Source organism: Chlamydomonas reinhardtii, chromosome 12, assembly GCF_000002595.2.
Source record: "Chlamydomonas reinhardtii strain CC-503 cw92 mt+ chromosome 12, whole genome shotgun sequence".
Classification (NCBI taxonomy): Eukaryota; Viridiplantae; Chlorophyta; class Chlorophyceae; order Chlamydomonadales; family Chlamydomonadaceae; genus Chlamydomonas; species Chlamydomonas reinhardtii.
The window spans coordinates 4,402,886-4,422,382 of record NC_057015.1 but is presented as its reverse complement, the minus strand read 5'-3'; the positions used below and the strand labels follow the sequence as shown (position 1 = coordinate 4,422,382).

Sequence of the window (19,497 nt, the reverse complement as noted above, 5' to 3'; positions counted from 1 at the left end):
AGCACGACGACTGGCTGAATGCGCTTGGATGGCTGGATCGAGCCCCATGACGAAACTAGCCGAAACACATGCTTCACAGCCCTTAAAATGGTTATGCAGCAGTGCAGAGTACTGAATTCCTCTTAGCTGTGCGTGACAAGGTGCTAAGTCTAAGGGCTGCAACAAGGATGGCATGCATGCAGCAAGCTGCGTGGCTCCTGATCCGACCGGGCAGCTCTAAGACGTCATTGTTAACAGCCATTAGCAAACATGCATATGCGTCGCATGGCGCTTGCCTCAGTGTATCATCAGCGACATCATCTTTCTCGCCGGGTTCAGACGTGATTGCACAACAGACAGTGCCATGGCTTACTGTGCACAACCGTGCGTACAGTGCAGCTGCTGCGCCAACGACCGGCTCCGGTATGGCTACAGGCGCTGTCGCGGCGTCTGCGGCGGACACCGCCTCCACCAGCGCCCCTGCCCCTCCCAGCAGCAGCCCTTTTATGCCTCGCTGGTTGCGCAACCTCTTCCCAGGTGCGTACATCTCATCAGATACCCCATGCTCAATTGAGTCAGCAACACCGCACTGGTCAGGACAGGAAGTAACGCCGCCTGACGCTGTGCAGGCGGCGAACATCTGCCGGCGAGTCCAGCGATGGAGCGGCAGACGTCGGGTGCTAGTGCCAGCAGCAGCGGCGGCAGCGGCCCGGGCTCAGAGGCGGATGATATCAAGCAGCTGGAGGAGATGCGCAACATGGACATGCAGGGTAGGGAGGGCGGCTGCTGGCGTCGGGACTGGCGCGTTCTGCAAGAGGCGGGATGCTGCAATGGCTGTGGTGGTGCTCACCAGGTGCCGGGTGGTGCGCCATGGAGAGGTCAGCGGAACATTTCCGCGCGCATTGTGAAAATCTTCCACGCGCAATTGCTTTGCAGGGTATGTGGAGTATTGCAAGAAGATGCGCGGAGGTGCCCCACCGCCCCGCCCCCGGCGCCCGTCCGTATCACCGGACCACTACGACTACCGGACGATGCAGGACCAGCGGCGCATCGCCTTCCTGCGCATGCAGCAGCACGAGCACATTGGCAGGTACGCATGCAGGCGGCGTTGCTTGGCGCTTGAGCTGTCTGGCTGAATCCTGTGTAGGGGTGCTGTGCACGCGATCATACGGGGCTACATACTGGTATGTCACATCTTATCTTTGCTGCTGCGCCCCACGTACACTCTCAGCCTGGTAACCAAGGAGGAGAGCGACCTCATCTTGGCCAAGCGGGAGGACGTGGTCAAGAACCGGGCGCTGCTGCAGGCCATCGCGGACCGCACGGGCGTCTACATTGACCTGGAGGTGCGCATAACGAGTTGCGCTCCCCGCGGCCTCCGTCAGGTGTCGTCTGCAGTTTGCTTCTGGCCTGGTGGTAATGGGTACGCAGTGCCAGATGTGGCGCGTGCGTGTTCTTGCACGTGGAGGTGGGTAGCGCCAACTGGCTGCATACCTGCGTCCTTGCAGGTGAAGGACTGTATCGAGCAGTTCCTGGAAACGCGGGAGAACGCGGGTCAGATGCACCGCTACGCCACGGAGTTCGGTATGCCGCTGCCCAAGGGCTCCCAGGAGCAGCGGGAAATGCGAAGGTGCGAGCGTAAGGCAGCGTGCAGCATGCGGATGGCTGAATGATGCATGTCCCTGGAGGCGTCTGAGCGCTAGCAAGCAAAGGCGGCGCTTTAGCGCTGTGGCGCTTTGGCGGCGGTACGTTCGTTTGGAGCCCCAGCGGCAACATCGGGCGCTTGCACGTGGCCGCGCATAATTGTCTTCTGCTTAACGCGCAGGTTCATGAAGCGCGTGGAGGCGGAGGAAAAGCTGGCAGTGGCGCTTGAGAAGCGGGATCTGACCTCGTGCTCGCTGCGGCACAAGCTGTCGTGGGCGGGCCCCACAGCACTGTGCGACCAGACAGGGCTGCGCTACCACGAGTGCTGCGGCGCGCTCAAGGCAGGTGCCGCCGCCGGCGAGGTGGACGTCTCCAGGCTGCGCATCCCGCCCATGCTGCTGCATAGCAAGAAGTGAGTGCGCCACTTTGCGCTCTGGGGGGCATGGCGTGCTAATCACTTTCTTGGGCTCCACTGCAAAGTGAGTGTGGGGCTGACCGGTACCGTCGTTGCCATTTGAAACCTGCAGAGCCGGCAAGCGTGAGGTCGTGGACAAAGACCGTGAGCGGCAGGTGCACGGCATGTTCAAGAGCCGGGCGGAGGGCATCCTGCGGAAGGCGGCCATGGATGGCGTCAAGCCACGGCTGAGGGACTACTGAACACACGCGGCACGCCTGAGGCTCTCTGTGAGGACGGGAAGGAAACAGGTGCGCCGTTGCCGCGGAATCCAGCAAGTTGATTGCGTCAGGTGGACTTGATAGGACATGTTAATACACCGCATCGCGCAGATGGCAGCCCGGGCGCGCCGACGCCGTGAAGTGGGATGTCTGTGCGACCTGGTGGCGAGCCACTTCGTGCCGGGGTCATCAGGTGGCGTGCTTGTCTTACTCCTTGCAGATGAGCGATTTTGTGAACGATGGGGGAGTTATAGAGTGAACAGTCCGAGCGCGCAAGGGCCCTGGGTACGTTGCGCATTCTGGTCGCAGGGCGTGTGCGTGTCTGTGTGTGTGGAGGGTGTCGGAGCCTCGCGTTGTGCTCCACGCGCCGCTGAAGGTGGCTCTGAGCGCGTAATGTAAATGCAATCAGCCTGCTTCTTCTGCAGTTGCGCATAAAGCGCGGAGGTTGCATTGGAGAATGAGGCCAAAATCTGGTTTACGCGCCACCAGAACACAAACGCAGCACTTTGGACACTCCAGTTATAATTGCAACAATCTGAGCATAAATTGAGACAAAGCCCTCGACCTTGTTGGCCTGGCTCGCAAAACCCCCGCTAGCAGCAACGTAATCCTCCTTGCTTGTCTCTTTTTCCAACCTACAAGCTTTGCAAAGCCAGAGCTCAGCGCGCAACCGACAGGGTTACTAGGAAGCGACTCGTGATAAATGGCCTCCATTCGCTGCCTCGCCGCGACCAGCGGACGCTGCCCAGTGGTAGCTCCCTCCAGGGCCTCAATCCGTGCAGGTATAGCAATTTGGGGCACTTTGCGGGGTCGCTAAGGCGAACGTCGAATAACAACAGAATTGCGCTTGCTTTTGTGGTGGCCCACCGTCGTTGCGCTGTCGACGTGTCAGCGGGCCCCGCCTTCGCAAAACAAAACTTGACTTAAATGTTTTGTGCTGCGCAGTTCGCCCAATTGTGTGCGCCGCCGCAACTGTGCCGGCAGCCGAGCGGCCACGGGTACAGGGGCAAGCGGGGGCCCCCGCTACCACCACCGCCGAGTACGCAGTCATTCAGACGACATCAGGACAGCAGCTTGTGGAGGAGGGCAAATGGTTTGTCCTGAGCTCTGGGTCCATCCAGGTGCGTGCGTGGGCGTGAGTTGGAGCCACAGGGCAGCTGGGGACGTCGTGTCTGGGGTTTCGCACGAGCGCAGACTGGAGGTTGCTCCTTACAACCTAATGCACCGCCATGTAGCAGCCCTCGAAACGATCTCTGCCCGTATTACAGCCAGCTAAGCACTGCCGCGACCTCTTCCCTTGCTTCCTTGCACCGCGCAGGCCTCGGTAGACGACGGCCAGCTCCGCTTCCCGTGCCTGTCCGTCAAGCGCGCTGACGGCGAGTTCGTGCGCGGCAAGGAGGCGGCGCAGTATGTGGTGGAGGCCAAGCTGCTGGACGAGCAGGCCTTTGAAGTGGCGTCGGGCAAGACCCGCTCTATGGCGCTAGGCAAGGTGATGGTCACCAAGATCGGGCTGGCGGAGGAGTCGCGGCGGCTGCTGGAGGAGGCGCTGCGCGCGTAAGAGCTCTGGTAGGAGCTGACTTTGACCTGATGCAAGCGAGATCGTGGAGGCATTGGGAGATTCTTAGAAGAGGGTGACGGACAAGAGAGAGACGGACAAGGAAAGAGGTATGGGAGCGCTAGTGCGGGAGGCAAGAGCTGCACCCGTGGGGGTGCCCGCGATACGGAGCCGGGCGCGCATTGCGCTTTTTAGATTTCGTTTGACAGTGATGTGCTACCGCTTTTTACGAATGTGGCGAGACTGACATGTGTAGACGGGATTGCGTTTGTGCTTCTGCTGACTTTCGAAATACCGTAGAGCGCCCAGTGTACCATAAGACTTCGGACCTCCGGACGGTCGATTTGATATGTGCTACCTATGCTACCAGTAGTCAATACGCACACCTCTAGTAGTACGGAGGTTACCAATGATGGCAGCCGGATGGGTTGCCATGCGGGGGATGGTTGGGCGGGACCGGGTGTGTGCAGTAAATGCCATGCGGAGTGTGATCCAACATCGGACCTTCTGATGCGGTCAGAAGATGCTACCTTCAAGCTTGCATGCATGTACTGCGCAGTATCGTAATGTTGCAATGCCCATGATGATGAGGCGTGACGACGTTACAGATATGGTGTCGCAACGGGAACGTGGTGGTCTGCAGGTCTGGCTCTTGTGGGTTGCACCTGTAAGGTTACTCCGTTCCTCCTTTTTGCGCGACGCACAAAACTGCACACAACCTCACACGAGCACAGTGTAGACACACTGGTGGGATTGCAGCCATGGAGAGATTATGCGTAGATGCGCAGCATGCTTTGGCCAGGTGGGGGTGGGTAGGTACCCCAGTGGGGCCACCCCAGGGTGAGGCCGTGAGGTCATCCGCTGTAGCAGGAACGCCAGAAAGAGGACTTGATGACTAGCCAGGGACTGCTTGCACACTTACTGTGAAGTCTTGTGGGGTATTATTGCCACATCCGCGGCTTGGGCCTCAGCCCCTCCCCACGTAGGAATGCTGCTCAAGACCAGCAACGCATACGCAACGACGTCTTAGACCGCTAGAGGCTCATCCTGCATTAGCAACAGGTGCTTTTGCTGCGTACGTGCGGCTAGCCGGGCAGGAGCACGTACCGGACGCAAACAACTTTTGCAATGTTTCCGCGGGATGGTCCTCGGGGAGCCAACCTCGGTGGGGGCCCCACCAGTGCACTGATAACATGCAATGTCCACCACCGTGTGAGATTAAGGAATACGTGACCTGCACAGTATCCATCTACGCGGGCGATACCGGAACCGTGAGCAAGGCGAACGGGGGTCGGAGCCAACCACGACATGGGGCCGTGTGACCGTGCCCTTTTACCACACCAAGCTCTCTGTGCATTTTCGTTGTCCTTATTGCATTGCACAAACGTTACACTGCAAGTACCAGTATGGACTATAGGGTGAAGAGTTGACTTCGGTCCCTCGAAGGCCTTCACACGACTTTCTTATCGCTGCCAGGGTCCCAAAGGATTTACATTGCTTAGCAAATACTCGTCAAAATGTCGGACCAGAAAAAGGCATTGCCTCCGAAGCCAAGCCAATCGCAAGTAGGGGGCTATAAACCAAGGCAAAGCACGACGCAAGGATGGGGCGGAGGAGGTACTCGTCAGACAAGCACAGGAGGACAGCCCGGACCGCGAGCGAGCATATCAGGTAAGTCGCAAACCGTGCAAGCTGCGTCAATGTGTCGCGGCGCTCACGCGTCCTGGACTCCTGGCGTTCGAGCAGGGGGGCCCCGCGGGAGCTTCCGGCAATCAAAGCGACAGTCCAATCGGAGTGTAAATGGCGCAGAGAACGAGCGCTTGCAGGTAAGGCGGGGTTGCGACGGGTATGTGGCGGGGTGTGTGCCAGCGGCCCGCCCGTGTCCGCCCAACGGGAGCACGTCATATGCCTTGCTGGACGATGCTTTGGGATCTGGTGTCCACAATAGCACGTGCCATACTCATTTGTCTTCCTTCCCGCGAATGCGCTGACATCCCCAGGTTATCATTGATGGTGTGGACCGCACGCCGAAGCCGTTGCTGTCGCTGAACCCCACGGTACTGAAGGGGGGCGCGGGCGACACCACTACCCCCAACAGCGAGACTTCTGATTTCTTCATGGACCGCATCAGCACCGCGGCTTTCACGAAGGCGGGCTGGTACAGCAACGCGGATAGCGGCACGCACACGCCCAAAAGCGAGGCGGACTATGACTATGAGGGTGAGAGCCTGAGGCACACCAGCTGTGCTTGACGCTCGACGCTTGAGGCGCAGAAATGAGATACTGGAGAGCGCCGATGCTTCCTGTAAGTGCTATACATGGCTCGAAGCCCATCGCCCTTGACGTGTGGTGTCCACAGGAGAAAAGAAGCACCGTGAGCTCAAGGGCGCCGAGGACGCGGCCGCTGCCGCCATGGGGGACGACGCGGGTCCGGGGATTGAGTCCTCACGGGGCCCTCGCGAGGAGGAGCTGCCGCCGCCGCCGCCCCCGCTGCTGACGGAGAAGGACCTGGAGCGCAGCGTGTACCTCACACTGCATGAGACGGAGACCATCTTCATCTGGCAGGCCACAGGCGAGTGAGGCTGGCTGGGCTGACCGGCTGCGCAGGCTGGGAGCCAAACCCACTTGGGGCCGTCCTAACAGCGGTGCGGGTTTGGGGCTGTTGCGGTACAGCAGTAGGCGACGTGCATGACTGACTGGCGCCCTACTGACTGGCTGCTGCTGCTGCTTCCCTGGCAACTCCGCAGGCGTGACGGTGGCGATGGACACGGAGGAGGCTAAGCTGGTGGAGGAGGCCAACAGGCGCTACGCCAACCTGCTGCACACCAAACATGTGCGTGGCAGGCGGAGGGTGGCATTGGAGCGGTGCTGAGCGGGCGCTGAGCTTTGCCGGAAGGAGCGCGGACGGGGTCGGTGATCCTTCCAGGCTATGGGGCGCAAAGTTAGGTATGGCGCCATGGGCCACGTGACATGGACTCAGGCTGAACCGGCTGCTCCTTACCCTACCCCATGTACGTAACAGGCTACGGACAAGTACGTAGACGCGGAGGCTCAGACGCTTGTGGCGCTGAAGAAGAGCCGCGAGGCGCAGTCAGCAGTTCTGGTCACCCGTGCCACAGGCGTGCAGGCCACCGCCTGGGACATCTCCGACACCTTCCGCGCGCTGGACGAGGTGGGTAGCGTGTCTTGTCGCTCGGTGCTCGCTGACTGCGGCTCTCCGCCTGTAAGCCCTCATCTCCTGTCCAGGGTCACAACAGCTACGTGAATGCCCGGCTGCTGTCTCTGCGCTGCTACGAGGCAACAACGATGCGGTGCGCACGTGTTCTTGCAGGCGGCCGCGGACGCCGAGGACGACCCCCGAGGCGGCGCGGTGCTGCCCAGCATCAGCCAGCTGGCGGGCGGAGTGGCCAAGTACACGGGAGGAGGAGGCGGCGGCAAGGCGGGCGGCATGCCGGGCGACCCCACCAGCGGCCGCGGCACCATGGCGGGCGGCGCCAGCAGCCAGAGCATGATGGTGCGCCCGTCCGCCTACCACGGCCAGTCCATGGCGTTCGGCGCGCAGCCCAGCTACATGTCGGGTGGGTCGGCTGCGGGTTGCTCGGGGCGTGGATGCGGGGCTGTGTGCGGTTGACGAGCGGGCATGAACGGGGCACTGCGAGGACAGGTTGTGATTGGATTATGCGTGTATGCAGCTGGGTTGCGGACACGATGTGTTGGGGGCTGCGAGTAAGAAGTATTAAGATTATGCCACCGGGGCATATGCCGATGTGCACTGGCTGCCCCCTCAGGTGTGGGCGGCAACATGTCAGGCCTGTCCGGCGCCAACCTGCCCAACGGTGTGCCGGTGGACCAGCAGCAGGCGGCGCCCGAGGTGCTGGACCCGCTGCTGTCGCTGCGGGGGCTGCCCGACGCGCTGGAGCTCATGGACCTCGCCATCAACCAGAACAACTACCTGCAGCAGCTGCTGCTGTACAGGTGCGTGTGTTAGTAAAGCGCAAGGGAAGAGGGGTTGCGTCGCAGTGGGGTTGCGTGCATGTGTGCTGCGTGCAGTGCAATGGCGGTGGTGGCGGGCGGGAGCATGTGGGTCAGTGGATGACCGCTGGCGGCACAGGCAACAACACATGTACAGTCACGCGCCGTGCCGTTGCTTCCCTCCTCCCACGAGCACTCCCTCCCTCCTTTGATCATGCGCACACACAGGGACATCCAGCCGCTGCAGGGCGTCCGCGCCACCGTTACGTCGGCCATGCGCGGCATGGGCGGCGGAGGAGACGACGACGCTACCTCGGAGGCCGCCAGCCACGCCGGCCGCGACAACCGTCCCATGAGCGCTGCGCCCAGCGAGGGCGGCCGCAGCCACGCCGAGAGCGTGGCCGCGCGCTCCGCCTACGGCGGCAACCGGCCCTCCATGGCAAATGTGGCCGCAGCAACCGGGCAGCTCAGCCGGCAGCCGTCGGAGCGCAGCGGCTTCAGCCGAGCCATGTCCATCAAGGGCGGCCGCGGCGGTGATGACGATGCGCGCTCGGTGCGCCAATCGCACGCCGGAGCGGGCGGCGGCGGCGGCGGTGGTGGCGGCGGTGCCGGGCCGGGGTACGCGGCGAGTGTGGCTGAGAGCAACTGGCCGGAGGAGCTGCTGCAGGAGCTGGCGGACCTGGGTGACGACGCGCCGCGCATGGAGCACCTGTGGGACTGGTCCTGCCCGCTCACCGCCGGCAAGAACGTGGCATGCATGGGCTGGAACAAGGCCAACCCAGACCTGCTGGCCGTTGGCTACGGCTCCTATGCGTTCGGCAGCGGCACGCCGGGCGCGGGCGCCGCCGGCGACCCGCTCAGCACGACACACAAGTCCAGCGCCGCGGGCGCTGCCGCAGCAGCTGCGGCTGCGGCTGCTGCGCGGCCAGTTACGGCAGAGAGCGCGGCGGCCGGGGAGGTGGGCGCGGCGGGGGCGGGTGCAACGACGACGTCGGGGCAGCAGACCACGGGCCACGAGCCGCGCGGGCTGGTGGCGTTCTGGAGCCTGAAGAACTTGCAGCACCCGCTGTGGTGGTTCGAGGTCAAGGCCGCTGTCACCGCGCTCGACTTCTCCACCTACTCGCCCAACCTGCTGGCCCTCGGCATGTACGACGGCACGGTCGCCATCTACGACATCAAGTCGCGGCAGGGCACCCCCAGCATGGAGAGCGATGTGCACAGCGGCAAGCACTCGGACCCGGTGTGGAAGGTCAAGTGGCTCGACCACGGCCCAGAGCGCGACGAGCCGCTGGTGTCGATCTCCACAGACGGCCGCGTCACGCAGTGGTCCATCGCCAAGGTGCGAGGCGAGCGCGGGCGCAGGCGTGGGCGTCCAGTCAGGGCGGCCGTAGGGATTGTGGGGTGCACGGCTGCGCGCAAGCACCAGACTCATGTTGATTGCATTATCACGGTGTACCTGTAACCGACGCATGGATGCCGTGCCGTACGCTATCCCGCGCAGGGCTTGGAGTTCTCCGACCTCATGAAGCTGAAGCGCATGGCGCGGCGTGGCGCCGGCGGCCCGCCCGCCGCCGCCAAGGACGGCTCCAAGGCGGCCGCGGTGCCGGAGCAGCAAGACGCCTTCATCTCGCGCCTCACCTCGGGCATGGCCTTTGACTTCTCCGGCCGCGACGAGCGCATCTACGTGGCCGCCACCGAGGACGGCTGGCTGCACAAGTGCAGTACGTCGTACAGCGAGCAGTACCTGGAGTCGTACCGGGGCCACATGGGACCCGTGTACCAGGTGCAGTTCTCGCCGTACAAGAAGGACATGTTCATCTCGTCCTCAGGCGACTGGACGATACGCATGTGGCAGGAAGGCCGCGACACACCCCTGCTGACGTTCCAGGCCTCCACCAATGAGATCAACGACGTGCAGTGGTGCCCCACCAACTCCACCGTGTTCGGCTCCGTCACCGCCACCGGCAGGCTGGAGGTGGGTGGCAGACCGTGGCAGACCGGGGGTCTCGGCGCGCGCTGATGGCTGGCACACCGCAATCCACACATCTCACCATGCTTCCCCATACTTTCCCCCAACCCTACGGTACTCCAAGCACCAACCCCGCACCCTGCCTCGCACCCGCACGCCTCGCCCCACACAGATCTGGGACTTTGCGCTGTCCACCGTGAAGCCGGTGATGCACCAGAAGACGCCCGCCAAGCTGTCCTGCATGCTGTTCGCGCCCAACTACCCAGTGGTGGTGTGCGGCGGCGAGGACGGCACCGTCAAGGCCTACCGCCTGTACAACGTCAGCCACGAGTACGACACGCTGGAGGAGCAGCTGGGGCGGCTGGACGCGGTGATCAAGGCCAACGTGATGAAGAAGGAGACGGGGCAGGCGGGGCAGGCGTAGGACTGGAAGAGGGAGTTGAGCTGAGTGTGAGGTGGCTGGCGGCGGTGGTGTGCTGTGGCGAGTGATGCATGTTGGTGTACGGCACGTGCTTGGCTGGCGGACGGGCCTGGTGTGTGTGGATCGCAAACGAAGCGACAACAGATGGGGCCAGGCTTGCAGCATGTGTTTGTGGGGTTCACGGCTGAGGAGTTGTGGACATGCAGGGGTGCATAATAAGCTGGGTCGCTGCAGTACCGTACGGTACGCTAATCAAGTGCTGTGCTGATGCCCAGGCAGCGGCTGGTTCTGCTCAGCTGAGCAACAGCAACACTGCTGTAAACTGTCAGCTGCGAACGTGGAACGTGACTTTCCTGATCTCTACACAGCAGCGCAGCACGTATCATCACCGCCAACCCTCATCAATGGCACTGACGAGGTGAACAATAAGAGCAACCCCGGCCCCAGCTAGCAACGGTACTGCACTACGGTACGATTACACATGTCTGCCTGGCGCACCCTTCAACCTCAATCTCGGGCAACGCAGCAAGTGCAGCAATAAGCCAGCCCGCAACTTGGTAGTATGGTAGTGATGGTAATGTGCACAAATTACCTTAACCTCGACAACACAACCTGCATATCTTCCCTCCTGACCTCCTACTTCCCTCCTGACCTGGGTGCTGGGCACCCTTGCTTGGTCGGACTGTCCCTTCTTACTTGCAATGTCGCATTCATATCTCGCAGTTACATCATTCACCTACATGTTCACACCTTTTACAACATACAAGCAACCTGCTCACCAGCCGTGTGACCTCACATCGCTTTCATCCCAGCGCACCATATAATATTCGCTCCCCTACTGGCATGGCTCACTCGCTTCATTGCCCTTGCCTCCGTGCTTGTCCGCGTTCTCATACTCCCCACTTGACCTGTAGCCTGGGGCTGCTGCATTTGGCCCCCAGCAGGGTCCTTGTAATCCTCTCTCTCACTTGCCCGTGCGGCGGCGCTTGACGCTGCCCACATACAGCTCCTTCACCAGCGCCGCCGGCAGCGCCTGCAGCTGCGCCTCGCTCATGTCGCCCTCGTGCTCCACCGCCCAGGCCTTCAGCCGCGACACCAGCTCCTGCAGCCCACCGCCCAGCTGCTGGCCCGGTGCCGCTGTGGCCCACGTTAGCAGGGGCCCCAGGGTGTCGGGGCTGACCTGTGAGGTCAGGTAGGCCTCCGCCGCCTCGCGCAGCCCCGGCAGCTGCAGCCGCTCGGCCGCCACCGCCACCGCCTTGGCCAGCTCGAGCGCGCCGCTGCTGCCGGCCGCCACCACCGCACCATCGCCGCTGTTGCTGGCCCCGACACCAGCGCCGCCCTTGCCGCCCTTCTTGCCGGCGCCGCCCTTGCCGGCGGCCGCCTTGCTGCCCCCAGCCGCCTTGCCGCCAGCTGCAGCGGAGGCGGTGGCCAGGGCCGCCGCCGGGTGGTCCGCTGCCACGCCCTCAAAGTCCACGCCGCCCGAGTACACGTAGGCCAGCACCACAGCGAACACCTGCGGCAGCATGCCGTCCAGCGCCTTCTGCTGCTCGCTGGTCGCCTTGAGCGCGCCGGTGCTCTTGGCCAGGCCAGAGGCCAGCCAGCTGCAGCCTCCGGTCAGCACCGCGCGATGGATGGAGAAGGTCATGGCGGGCCCGCCGGCGGTCTTGCCCACATGCAACTCCACCACGTCAGCAGCGCTGCCGCCGCCGAGAAACATGCCAGCGAGCTTGCGCGCATGGCCATCCGCCACATGGCCGCCGCCCGCACGCTTCGCGCCTGCGGCAGCGCTGGTGCCAGCCCCCTCAGCATCGCGCGGCGGCGGCGGCAGACGCCAGAACCAGGGCGCGACGCCCTCCGGCTTGAACTGCTGCAGCTTGTCAAAGGCCAGGGCCGCCAGGAAGCCGCAGGCCAGCACGTGCAGGTGCTGCAGCACGCTGCCCATGCCCTTCAGCAGCGTCTCACGGCCGCGCAGCACGCACGCCCCGGCCTGCGCGCCCGCCAGCTGGAAGCGGCTGACGCGCCCGATCAGCGCGCGCGATCCCACCGGGCCCCAGCCGCGACCCCGCTCATAGGCATCCGCCACGATGAGGCAGCCATGCGTGTCCACGGCGACGCCCGAGATGCGGATGCCGGGCCACTCCGGCTCTACGCCGCCGTCGCTGCCGTCGTCGTCGTCACTGAAGCCGCCGTCATCGCCCCAGGCACCCTCGTTGTCGCTGTCATCGCCGCCACCGGTGCTCTCCAGGTCATCGCCGTCCGATACCTCCTCCAGCTCCAGCTGCACCGCCTGCGCCTTGCTGCCGGACACGCCGACGCTGAAGAGGCCATGGTTGTCGGTGCCGATGATGAGGGAGTTGGAGGGAGGGTGGAAGGCCATGCAGGCGGCACGCGCGTGTTGCCGCAGCGAGGCGATGTGCGTGGGCACCTTGCCGGCGCCGCTGCCCGCCACCACCACCTTGAAGATGCGCTCGGGTGAGTCTTCCTTGGGCGCTCGGATGCAAGCGTATACACTGCCCTTGCCGTCAGCAGCTAGGCACGCGAGCTGGCCGGGCGGCAGCTGCTTGGGAGCCAGCACCTGCTCCTTTCATCGTTAGCGCGCAGGGCGTAAAGGGCGTTCCGGCTATCCGCGATGATCACGGTGCCCGACTCAAAGCAGCCAATGCCAATGTTGTGTCCAGACATGTAGCCTATGGACGCCGACTCGCCGATGCAGAACGGCGAGCCCGCGCTGCCGTCGCCGTTGAACATGGTCACCTCCTCTCTCCCCGGGTTAAGCAGCGCTGCCTTGCCGTCACGGTTGACCAGCGACAAAGTCGAAACTTCGCTACTCTCGTCGAGCCAGAGTTCGATTTCCTGCGGACCCGAGTCTGAGCGCTTAGGCATTTTGAACATCACCCGTGCTTTGTGTTTCGCGACTCGCTGATTTTATGGGCAGATATGTACCCTGATAATGCGAATGTATGCAAGGATCGCGACTGAAGATGTACGCCGTCTCGGAATTGTCTGAGCCTTGTGCTGTGCATGGCACCCTGGCATGGCATGACCTGGAGCGCTGCCATGTATCGTCCAGTCGGCCTCGTTTCTGCGTAGTAGAGATGAACGGCTGTACTAAAGCTTTCGACTTCTTAATAACACCCAGACTCCCAAGGCCTCGAAATCACGCGACAGACCTGGTATCAGAAACACCGCTCGCACCACCCCTGACTTGCACCGCCAATACCACCGTCCGTGACCTGGTGCCCCAGTCGAAACTGCCCCTGATCGTACATCCCTAGCAAGCAATGACTTCGCTCACCTCCTCCTGTGCCCCGTACCCGGGTTTAGGGTACTAGGGCTGTCTCCTTACGTCTCACGGGTACGGCGCCGCTTCAATGGCCCGGGCGCACCCTACACCTCCCTACACCAAACCTCCTTCCGCCTCAGTTGTACGGCGCCGCTCCAAGTCCGCCAGGTGAAGTGTGCGAAACTTAGCTGAGCAATAGCCACACTGCTGTAAATTGTCAGCTGAGAACGTGACTTTCTCTACACAGCAACGCAGCACGTACTAACACCGCCAGCCCTCATCAGTGGCACTGACGAGGGGCTGTACACGGGTAAACAACTAGCAACCCCGGCCCCAGCTAGCAACAGTACCGCACTACGGTACCATTGTACGTGTCTTACCTGAATGTGCACACCTTTCGCTTTTTGTCCTTCTATTCGTAGCGCAGTATGACACATGCCATGGGCACACACGTTGCACGGTCTCCATGCAATCATGCCAAAACGCAGATTGACTGTCAAACCGTCCAACCCCCGCTGCGCCCTGCGCAACCTACTGCCAGCCAACACCACGTGCGTTCCGTGTTCGCACCGGCACCAGCAGGACATGTGCGCTCAATCCATGGCATCACCTGCGCCACCGTCGCCATCTGCTGCCGGCGCGGCCGTGGCCTTGCCCTCCGCCTCCGCCACCCGGTTGGAGTGGAAGTTGCGGAAAAACGAGTCCTGTGCCTGGCGGATATGCTCCGCGTATGAGAAATCCTTTATTGCGTTGCGGAAGTCCGCATCCTGAACCAGGTCTAAGAAGAACAGGCAGTGCGGGTACCTGATACAGGTGGCGAAGGGGGGGCGGGGGGGGGGGGCAGGGCGACCGGGGGCGAGGGGATGAAGTATGGTAGAAGTACTCATTCCGCAACTCAAGACGTAAACCGACACGGAGCATGCCCACGTCCTCTTGTGCAGAGCTACCACAGTGCATGCTGTATTTTGGCGCCAGCCAGTTCCTGCTTGGGTGCCCCGGTGCGTTACTCTGAAGTGCTCCAACCTGTGTGCCTAGCCCACCGCGTGGCCCACCGCCTTTCCTTACACCTTTCTCCCGCCCTGGCACCCTATAGGCCGCAGCCCTTCCCCCTCCGCCTTACGTGATGTGCACTGCGTATGCAGGCTGCTTCCAGTACTGCAGGTACTTAAGGTAGTTCAAAAACGCTGGGTTGTCAAAATACTGTTTCGTTGCGAGCCCTGCGCACGAAGACATCGCATTACTTAGCTTCATTGGCATCCAAATTCAAGTCCACAAGACACTTACAATTGATGTAAAGAGGATTGGCCAGGCACTGCAAGAACTCCAATTCAAGGGCGAACCGCTCAAAGCCGCTGATTGCCAGTTCCTGGTCCGTCCAGGTCCTGTATACATGGTTGCATGAATCACATCGCTATTAGTTACTGACAAGTCTGAGAAAGTTGTGCCAATGCCTGACCTGCGAGCGGGCTGCTGCATTTGCCCCCAGCAGGGGTCTTTCTATGTGCTGTTATTGTATTTTAAAGCATCGCGTATGCCGGATTGTGCCACAAGCCCTGCCATTTGCCGACCTGCCCGATCCGTGCCTGCTGCCCGTCTCCCTGTGCTCTCCCCTGACCGGGATGAGATTGATAGCCCAAGTCCTCATCAATACCCTATCCTTACAAACTGCCGTATTCACCTGTCCGCAAATTGTCTCAAATGTGTGTTCCAAGTCCTGCGCTGAATACACCCTGGCCCCCGATTTTTGGTGGGGCCGGCAGGTTGGGGGGTTTGGATGGCGTGGTGGGGGGTTGGTGGGGTCGTGTCATTCGCTTGTGTGTGGGGCCCCGTTGTCATGATCGGACGCATGGACGTATGAAAGCACATGAGAGACGTGAGCGACGTACGTGAGCCCGTTACATGCGAACTGCCCTGTTGAGGCGCAAATGGGGCCACGGATGCGAGTGGAGGCGGCGGCAGTGGCCGGAGTGGGAGCACTGGGTTGATGGATGGGGCCAAGGATGCTCCCTGTGCTCCCACTAAGCCCCACTGAGCCCTCACCCACTGAGCCGTGTCATCCACGTGTCATCCCCACTGATCCCCACTGAGCCCACGACTGGGCCCCACTGAGCCCCACTGAGTCGTCACCCAGCCAGCCATCACCCAGCCAGCCGCCCGCCCGCAAAGTGGACTCACCCACACCGTCCCGCAGTGGTTGCACACTTGGACTTGGTGAGCGCGTGAGCCCCTCCATGGTACGACCGCCTGCAGGCAGCGCTGCCCGTCGCCGAGTAAGCGCCGCCCGCACTTCGCACACACCTGGGGAGGGGGCAGGAGTACAGTGTGAGCCTTGCTGGCTACCTGTGCACGAGGCCCATCCTTTCCACCCGACCACCTGTCTACTCATTCCAACCCGTCTGCTCTCATCTTGCCTGTGATGTGTAGAACTCGTCCACGTACACCACCAGGTGCGCGTACTTGTCCACCAGCAGGCGGAGCAGTGCCCGGTTTGGGCCCCGCCCCAACCTGCTGATGCAACCGCCATAGCCAGTGTTGGCGTTGCCCCAGCCAACAATGACCTCCTCCTTGGGCCTTCCACCAGCCAGCTGCTGCACCTGTGCTCCAGCACCTGTACCCGTGGCATTGGTGTAGCGTCAGCGCAATGCAGTTGGTGTGGGTGCATCTGCTGGTCCCCTCCCCTCAAGCCCCACCTTCTGCGTCCGCACATGGACAGTCAGGCGCCACCGCCGCTGGCCCCACTGACGGTAGAAACGCAGCAGGTGCCACAGCCCGTACTGTTGCACCGACGCAGGCGCAGACCCAGCAGCCGCCGCCGCGTCTACGCCACCTTCAGAGTAGAGGTAGCGTATTCGAAGGTCATGCTCAGCTGCCGACGCAACCCGCGCGCTGCCAACCCCGCCTGACAGCGCTTGAGCGCCGGCTGCTCCTCTAGCCGTGCCCGCTGCCATAGCCGACGGCCTGTCTGGCCTGTGCAGTGGCGGTAGCCAGCGCCAGACAGCCGGGTAAAGCAGGCGCGCTGCTGGCGGCGCCGTTCTGTTGCGGCACGCTGATGCGTGTGCTGGCGCGTGCCCCGCCACCCTCGCCTCTTGCCCTTCCATCTCCCGCCCGCCTTGCGCCGCCACCTCCATTTCTGCCCCCGCCGACGCCGTCGCTGCTGTCGCTGCCATAGCCGCTGTTGCCGTCGCCGCCACCGCTTCCGCCGTCGCTGCAGTGGGGGCTGGGCAGGCCCAGGAGCCTGGCCATCAGGGCCACGCCAGACGTGCGCGGCTCGTGGCCGGCCACTGTAGCTGTGCGGTGAGAAGCCTGGCATTGACTCGACACAGGCCACCAGGTAGTTGCCTACGCCGGGATCAACGCCCACGATGCGCATTGCGCTAAGGGTTGCCAGCTCAAAGACAGCCAGCGGATCGCCAGCCGCGACCACGCCCGGCACTGGGTTGTCCCCGGGTGCCCGGCCCGGCCCGCCACGGGGCCCACGCTGGTCACCGTCTTCATTGCCGCTCCCTCCGCTGCTGTCCGTCCCGCTGCCGCCACGCCCGCGCGCTCGGCTGCCCCCGCGCCCGCGCGACGGGCTGCTGTCCGTCCCGCTGCCGCCAGCCGCAGTGGCCTAGGGCAAAAACTAAGACTAAGGCTTTGCAAAGGCTTTGTGCCAGCTGCTGAAGTGATACTGTATAAAACTGGTACAATGCTGCACAACCTACAAAATACACTAGAACTGCCAGGCGGAAGCGATGGTGAATCCATGAATGGAAACACCCCCAATGGGACCTGCTAGGGGCCGGGCTGGCTTGCCCTGATGTTTGCTGTTATTGCAGCTCAAGTACGTAAACACCTGTCACATATAGCATTATTGGCAGCCAGCCCAGGCAGCTGGCCCTTGCCGTCGTAGACCGGTTGACGGAAAGCGGTGCTGCCGTCTTCCGCGAAAGCTCAACAGGAGGCATGCTGCACACCATTGGCAGCGGCGCTGCTGTACACTACCTAGCACAGAACCCTGGGGGCCGCAAAGAGGCTGAGGTGCTCGCCGACTTGGAGCAGGCCCAGGAGGATCTGCGCAAACGCAAGGTACCTTGTTGCAGGGCAATGCATATGAATTATGACCTATCAATATATATGATGCTATGCAGGCGCTGGACCACCTCGACAACCTGCGTGGCAAGGCCATCGAGCCTTTGTTTTGGGACTTCCGCAGCTCGGTGCAGTTGAACTTGAGCGCTCAGCACAAGCCGCTGGTGGAAAGATGCCACAACTTTTTCGACCTCAACAACCTGCTCACGTCTTTGCGGGGTTGCAGCGCGGCGTACGAGGAACTTCTAAAGGCCAGCGAGCCCTTTTGCGAGGAATACGACCTGGTGACGGAGTTTTGGGTCCAGTGCGCCGACTTGGAGGACCTTAAGTACGTGCGCAACCGCGAGGTGCACTGCTCCGTCGCCGACAGCGCCAACTTTATCAGCTCAGTCTGCGACGATTTTGAAGCTTTCCCGGAGCTGGATCAGGCCTGGGCCATGATTGAGGCTCTGGCGAACTACGGCGGCAAGCACGCGTCGGCGTTGGACGCTGCCGCTGAGGCGCAGCGCCTGGCTGCAGCCAAGGTCACCGCCAAGTTCAAGCAGCGCCGGCAGCAGAAGAACCAGCACATGTTGTAGCCCCACCAAGTGAGCCAGTACCGGAGTGGGCCATTGGTCTAAGGGGCGGGAGGTTCAGAGCGGGGCACGGGCGGGGCCTGGGGCTGGTGCGAAGGGGCTGCGGGAGGCGCTGGAGGGCAGGTTGAGGTGCGGTTTGGGAGATGGGGATTTGGGTGCGGGTTGGGATGCGTATACCCTGGGATGGGATGGCGTGCAGTTCTCCAGATAGGGCCCCGCCGGGCTGCGGGTTGGACCGCCGGCATCGCTGGCCTGCACCCTGCACCCCATACCCAGCACCCAGCAGGCAGGGCGGGCTTTCGTGCTGTTTGGCTGCTACTGGACGCCCACGCCTCGGACCTTCCTGACTGCGACCTCTTGCTAGCACTAAACGCACCCCGCACCCACACTCCGGCCTCGTGCTGTCACTGACCGCATCCCGCACCCCTTCGGCTCCTGGCAACCTGGCATCCCGCATCCGCTGAGGCAGGCAGAGCATTTGTGGAGCAAGCAGCAGTCACATGCAGAGCATACGCAACGCATACGCAGAGCACAAGCATACGCAGAGCAGAAGCACACGCAGAGCAGAAGCACACGCAGAGCAGACGCATACGCAGAGCAGAGGCACACGGGGCCCGGCAGGCCGCCCAATCCGCAGGGCAGCACCAGCCCTCGCAGGGGGTACACCCGGCCGCATCCAACGGCTCGCGGCGCACGCTCGAAGACCGCAGCTACAGAGCGCTTGACGGGCCCCCCAGGGGCGCCGCATTGCCCAGGGTGACGCCACTGCCCAGGCGAGCTAGGCCCGGCGACTACCCGCCCCAGGGGCAGCAGCAGCAGCAGTGGCTGGCGCTGGAGGTCGGTGGCGGTGGGGCGGTGGCCGGAGCAGCGGGAAACCAACCCCCGCGCAGTCGGGCGGCCGTGCAGGACACTCCAACCTGAGGCAGGCCCTGGACCTGGCTGCCCACTCTCCGGAGCGCGCCCAGCCACCAGCCCCGCTCCACAGCGGAGCCGGTGGATCGAGTAGGGGCCCACACCACCTGCAGGAGGTGTACCCGCCGGTGGCGCAGCCATACCACCTGCCGGCACAACCCTATCTACCCGCCGGCGGCCGGAGCTTACCCACAGGCAGCCCAGCCGTACCAGCCGGCCCAACAGCAGTACCAGCCCGGAGCGCCGCAGTACCAGCCGGTGTACCAGCAGTACCACCCAGGGGCGCCACCACACCAGCCGGCGCACCAGCAGCACTACCCAGGGGCGCCGCCACACCAACTGGCGCACCAGCAGTACGTACCACCCGGGGGCGCCGCCACACCAGTCGGTGGCGCCGTACCACCCACCCCTGGGCTACGGCGATCGCCCTACCCCCACCGTGCC

At 62.9% G+C, this 19,497-nt stretch overlaps 6 protein-coding genes across 6 annotated transcripts; 4 read left to right on the top strand and 2 right to left on the bottom strand.

Moving 5' to 3' along the window:
* Nucleotides 1-95: 95 nt before the first annotated feature.
* On the top strand, nt 96-2,709 carry CHLRE_12g521050v5 (uncharacterized protein). The gene is made up of 7 exons (XM_001696867.2): nt 96-516; nt 609-749; nt 916-1,069; nt 1,211-1,325; nt 1,488-1,609; nt 1,805-2,035; nt 2,151-2,709. The coding sequence occupies exons 1-7, from the start codon at nt 405-407 to the stop codon at nt 2,278-2,280; spliced, it is 1,005 nt and encodes a 334-aa protein (XP_001696919.2). The 5' UTR covers nt 96-404; the 3' UTR covers nt 2,281-2,709.
* Nucleotides 2,710-2,819: 110 nt separating this feature from the next.
* CHLRE_12g521000v5 (uncharacterized protein) lies at nt 2,820-4,536 on the top strand. The gene is made up of 3 exons (XM_001696868.2): nt 2,820-3,080; nt 3,244-3,419; nt 3,617-4,536. Exons 1-3 carry the CDS (start codon nt 3,002-3,004, stop codon nt 3,854-3,856), a joined length of 495 nt encoding a protein of 164 aa, XP_001696920.1. The 5' UTR covers nt 2,820-3,001; the 3' UTR covers nt 3,857-4,536.
* A 702-nt stretch (nt 4,537-5,238) lies between these two features.
* On the top strand, nt 5,239-10,548 carry CHLRE_12g520950v5 (uncharacterized protein). The gene is made up of 11 exons (XM_001696869.2): nt 5,239-5,524; nt 5,600-5,679; nt 5,854-6,073; nt 6,213-6,425; nt 6,601-6,686; nt 6,876-7,025; nt 7,185-7,431; nt 7,642-7,828; nt 8,054-9,164; nt 9,327-9,800; nt 9,967-10,548. Exons 1-11 carry the CDS (start codon nt 5,371-5,373, stop codon nt 10,216-10,218), a joined length of 3,174 nt encoding a protein of 1,057 aa, XP_001696921.1. The 5' UTR covers nt 5,239-5,370; the 3' UTR covers nt 10,219-10,548.
* Nucleotides 10,549-10,553: 5 nt separating this feature from the next.
* CHLRE_12g520900v5 (uncharacterized protein) lies at nt 10,554-13,155 on the bottom strand. The gene is made up of 2 exons (XM_043068377.1): nt 12,853-13,155; nt 10,554-12,790 (listed from the first exon to the last, which is right to left on the bottom strand). The coding sequence occupies exons 1-2, from the start codon at nt 13,096-13,098 to the stop codon at nt 11,180-11,182; spliced, it is 1,857 nt and encodes a 618-aa protein (XP_042918472.1). The 5' UTR covers nt 13,099-13,155; the 3' UTR covers nt 10,554-11,179.
* Nucleotides 13,156-13,203: 48 nt separating this feature from the next.
* CHLRE_12g520850v5 (uncharacterized protein) lies at nt 13,204-15,035 on the bottom strand. The gene is made up of 4 exons (XM_043068376.1): nt 14,955-15,035; nt 14,783-14,880; nt 14,619-14,715; nt 13,204-14,302 (listed from the first exon to the last, which is right to left on the bottom strand). Exons 1-4 carry the CDS (start codon nt 14,972-14,974, stop codon nt 14,092-14,094), a joined length of 426 nt encoding a protein of 141 aa, XP_042918471.1. The 5' UTR covers nt 14,975-15,035; the 3' UTR covers nt 13,204-14,091.
* A 2,130-nt stretch (nt 15,036-17,165) lies between these two features.
* On the top strand, nt 17,166-19,461 carry CHLRE_12g520800v5 (uncharacterized protein). The gene is made up of 3 exons (XM_001696870.2): nt 17,166-17,563; nt 17,626-18,153; nt 18,611-19,461. Exons 1-2 carry the CDS (start codon nt 17,441-17,443, stop codon nt 18,142-18,144), a joined length of 642 nt encoding a protein of 213 aa, XP_001696922.1. The 5' UTR covers nt 17,166-17,440; the 3' UTR covers nt 18,145-18,153; nt 18,611-19,461.
* Nucleotides 19,462-19,497: the final 36 nt, after the last annotated feature.

What these genes read in the sequence shown, in the direction of transcription:
- CHLRE_12g520850v5 (XM_043068376.1), bottom strand. Translation starts at nt 14,974, where the DNA reads ATGCAGCAGCCCGCTCGCAG. An exon ending in ATGCAGCAGCCCGCTCGCAG is followed by an intron (nt 14,881 to 14,954) that starts GTCAGGCATTGG and finishes CCATGTATACAG; the next exon opens with GACCTGGACGGACCAGGAAC. An exon ending in CAATCCTCTTTACATCAATT is followed by an intron (nt 14,716 to 14,782) that starts GTAAGTGTCTTG and finishes CTTCGTGCGCAG; the next exon opens with GGCTCGCAACGAAACAGTAT.
- CHLRE_12g520950v5 (XM_001696869.2), top strand. Translation starts at nt 5,371, where the DNA reads ATGTCGGACCAGAAAAAGGCATTGCCTCCGAAGCCAAGCCAATCGCAA. An exon ending in CAGCAGCTGCTGCTGTACAG is followed by an intron (nt 7,829 to 8,053) that starts GTGCGTGTGTTA and finishes GCGCACACACAG; the next exon opens with GGACATCCAGCCGCTGCAGG. An exon ending in CGCAGTGGTCCATCGCCAAG is followed by an intron (nt 9,165 to 9,326) that starts GTGCGAGGCGAG and finishes TATCCCGCGCAG; the next exon opens with GGCTTGGAGTTCTCCGACCT.
- CHLRE_12g520800v5 (XM_001696870.2), top strand. Translation starts at nt 17,441, where the DNA reads ATGCTGCACACCATTGGCAGCGGCGCTGCTGTACACTACCTAGCACAG. An exon ending in AGGATCTGCGCAAACGCAAG is followed by an intron (nt 17,564 to 17,625) that starts GTACCTTGTTGC and finishes GATGCTATGCAG; the next exon opens with GCGCTGGACCACCTCGACAA.
- CHLRE_12g521000v5 (XM_001696868.2), top strand. Translation starts at nt 3,002, where the DNA reads ATGGCCTCCATTCGCTGCCTCGCCGCGACCAGCGGACGCTGCCCAGTG. An exon ending in CAGGGCCTCAATCCGTGCAG is followed by an intron (nt 3,081 to 3,243) that starts GTATAGCAATTT and finishes TGTGCTGCGCAG; the next exon opens with TTCGCCCAATTGTGTGCGCC. An exon ending in TGAGCTCTGGGTCCATCCAG is followed by an intron (nt 3,420 to 3,616) that starts GTGCGTGCGTGG and finishes TGCACCGCGCAG; the next exon opens with GCCTCGGTAGACGACGGCCA.
- CHLRE_12g521050v5 (XM_001696867.2), top strand. Translation starts at nt 405, where the DNA reads ATGGCTACAGGCGCTGTCGCGGCGTCTGCGGCGGACACCGCCTCCACC. An exon ending in GCGCAACATGGACATGCAGG is followed by an intron (nt 750 to 915) that starts GTAGGGAGGGCG and finishes ATTGCTTTGCAG; the next exon opens with GGTATGTGGAGTATTGCAAG. An exon ending in ATGCTGCTGCATAGCAAGAA is followed by an intron (nt 2,036 to 2,150) that starts GTGAGTGCGCCA and finishes TGAAACCTGCAG; the next exon opens with AGCCGGCAAGCGTGAGGTCG.
- CHLRE_12g520900v5 (XM_043068377.1), bottom strand. Translation starts at nt 13,098, where the DNA reads ATGCCTAAGCGCTCAGACTCGGGTCCGCAGGAAATCGAACTCTGGCTC. An exon ending in GCTGCTTTGAGTCGGGCACC is followed by an intron (nt 12,791 to 12,852) that starts GTGATCATCGCG and finishes TGAAAGGAGCAG; the next exon opens with GTGCTGGCTCCCAAGCAGCT.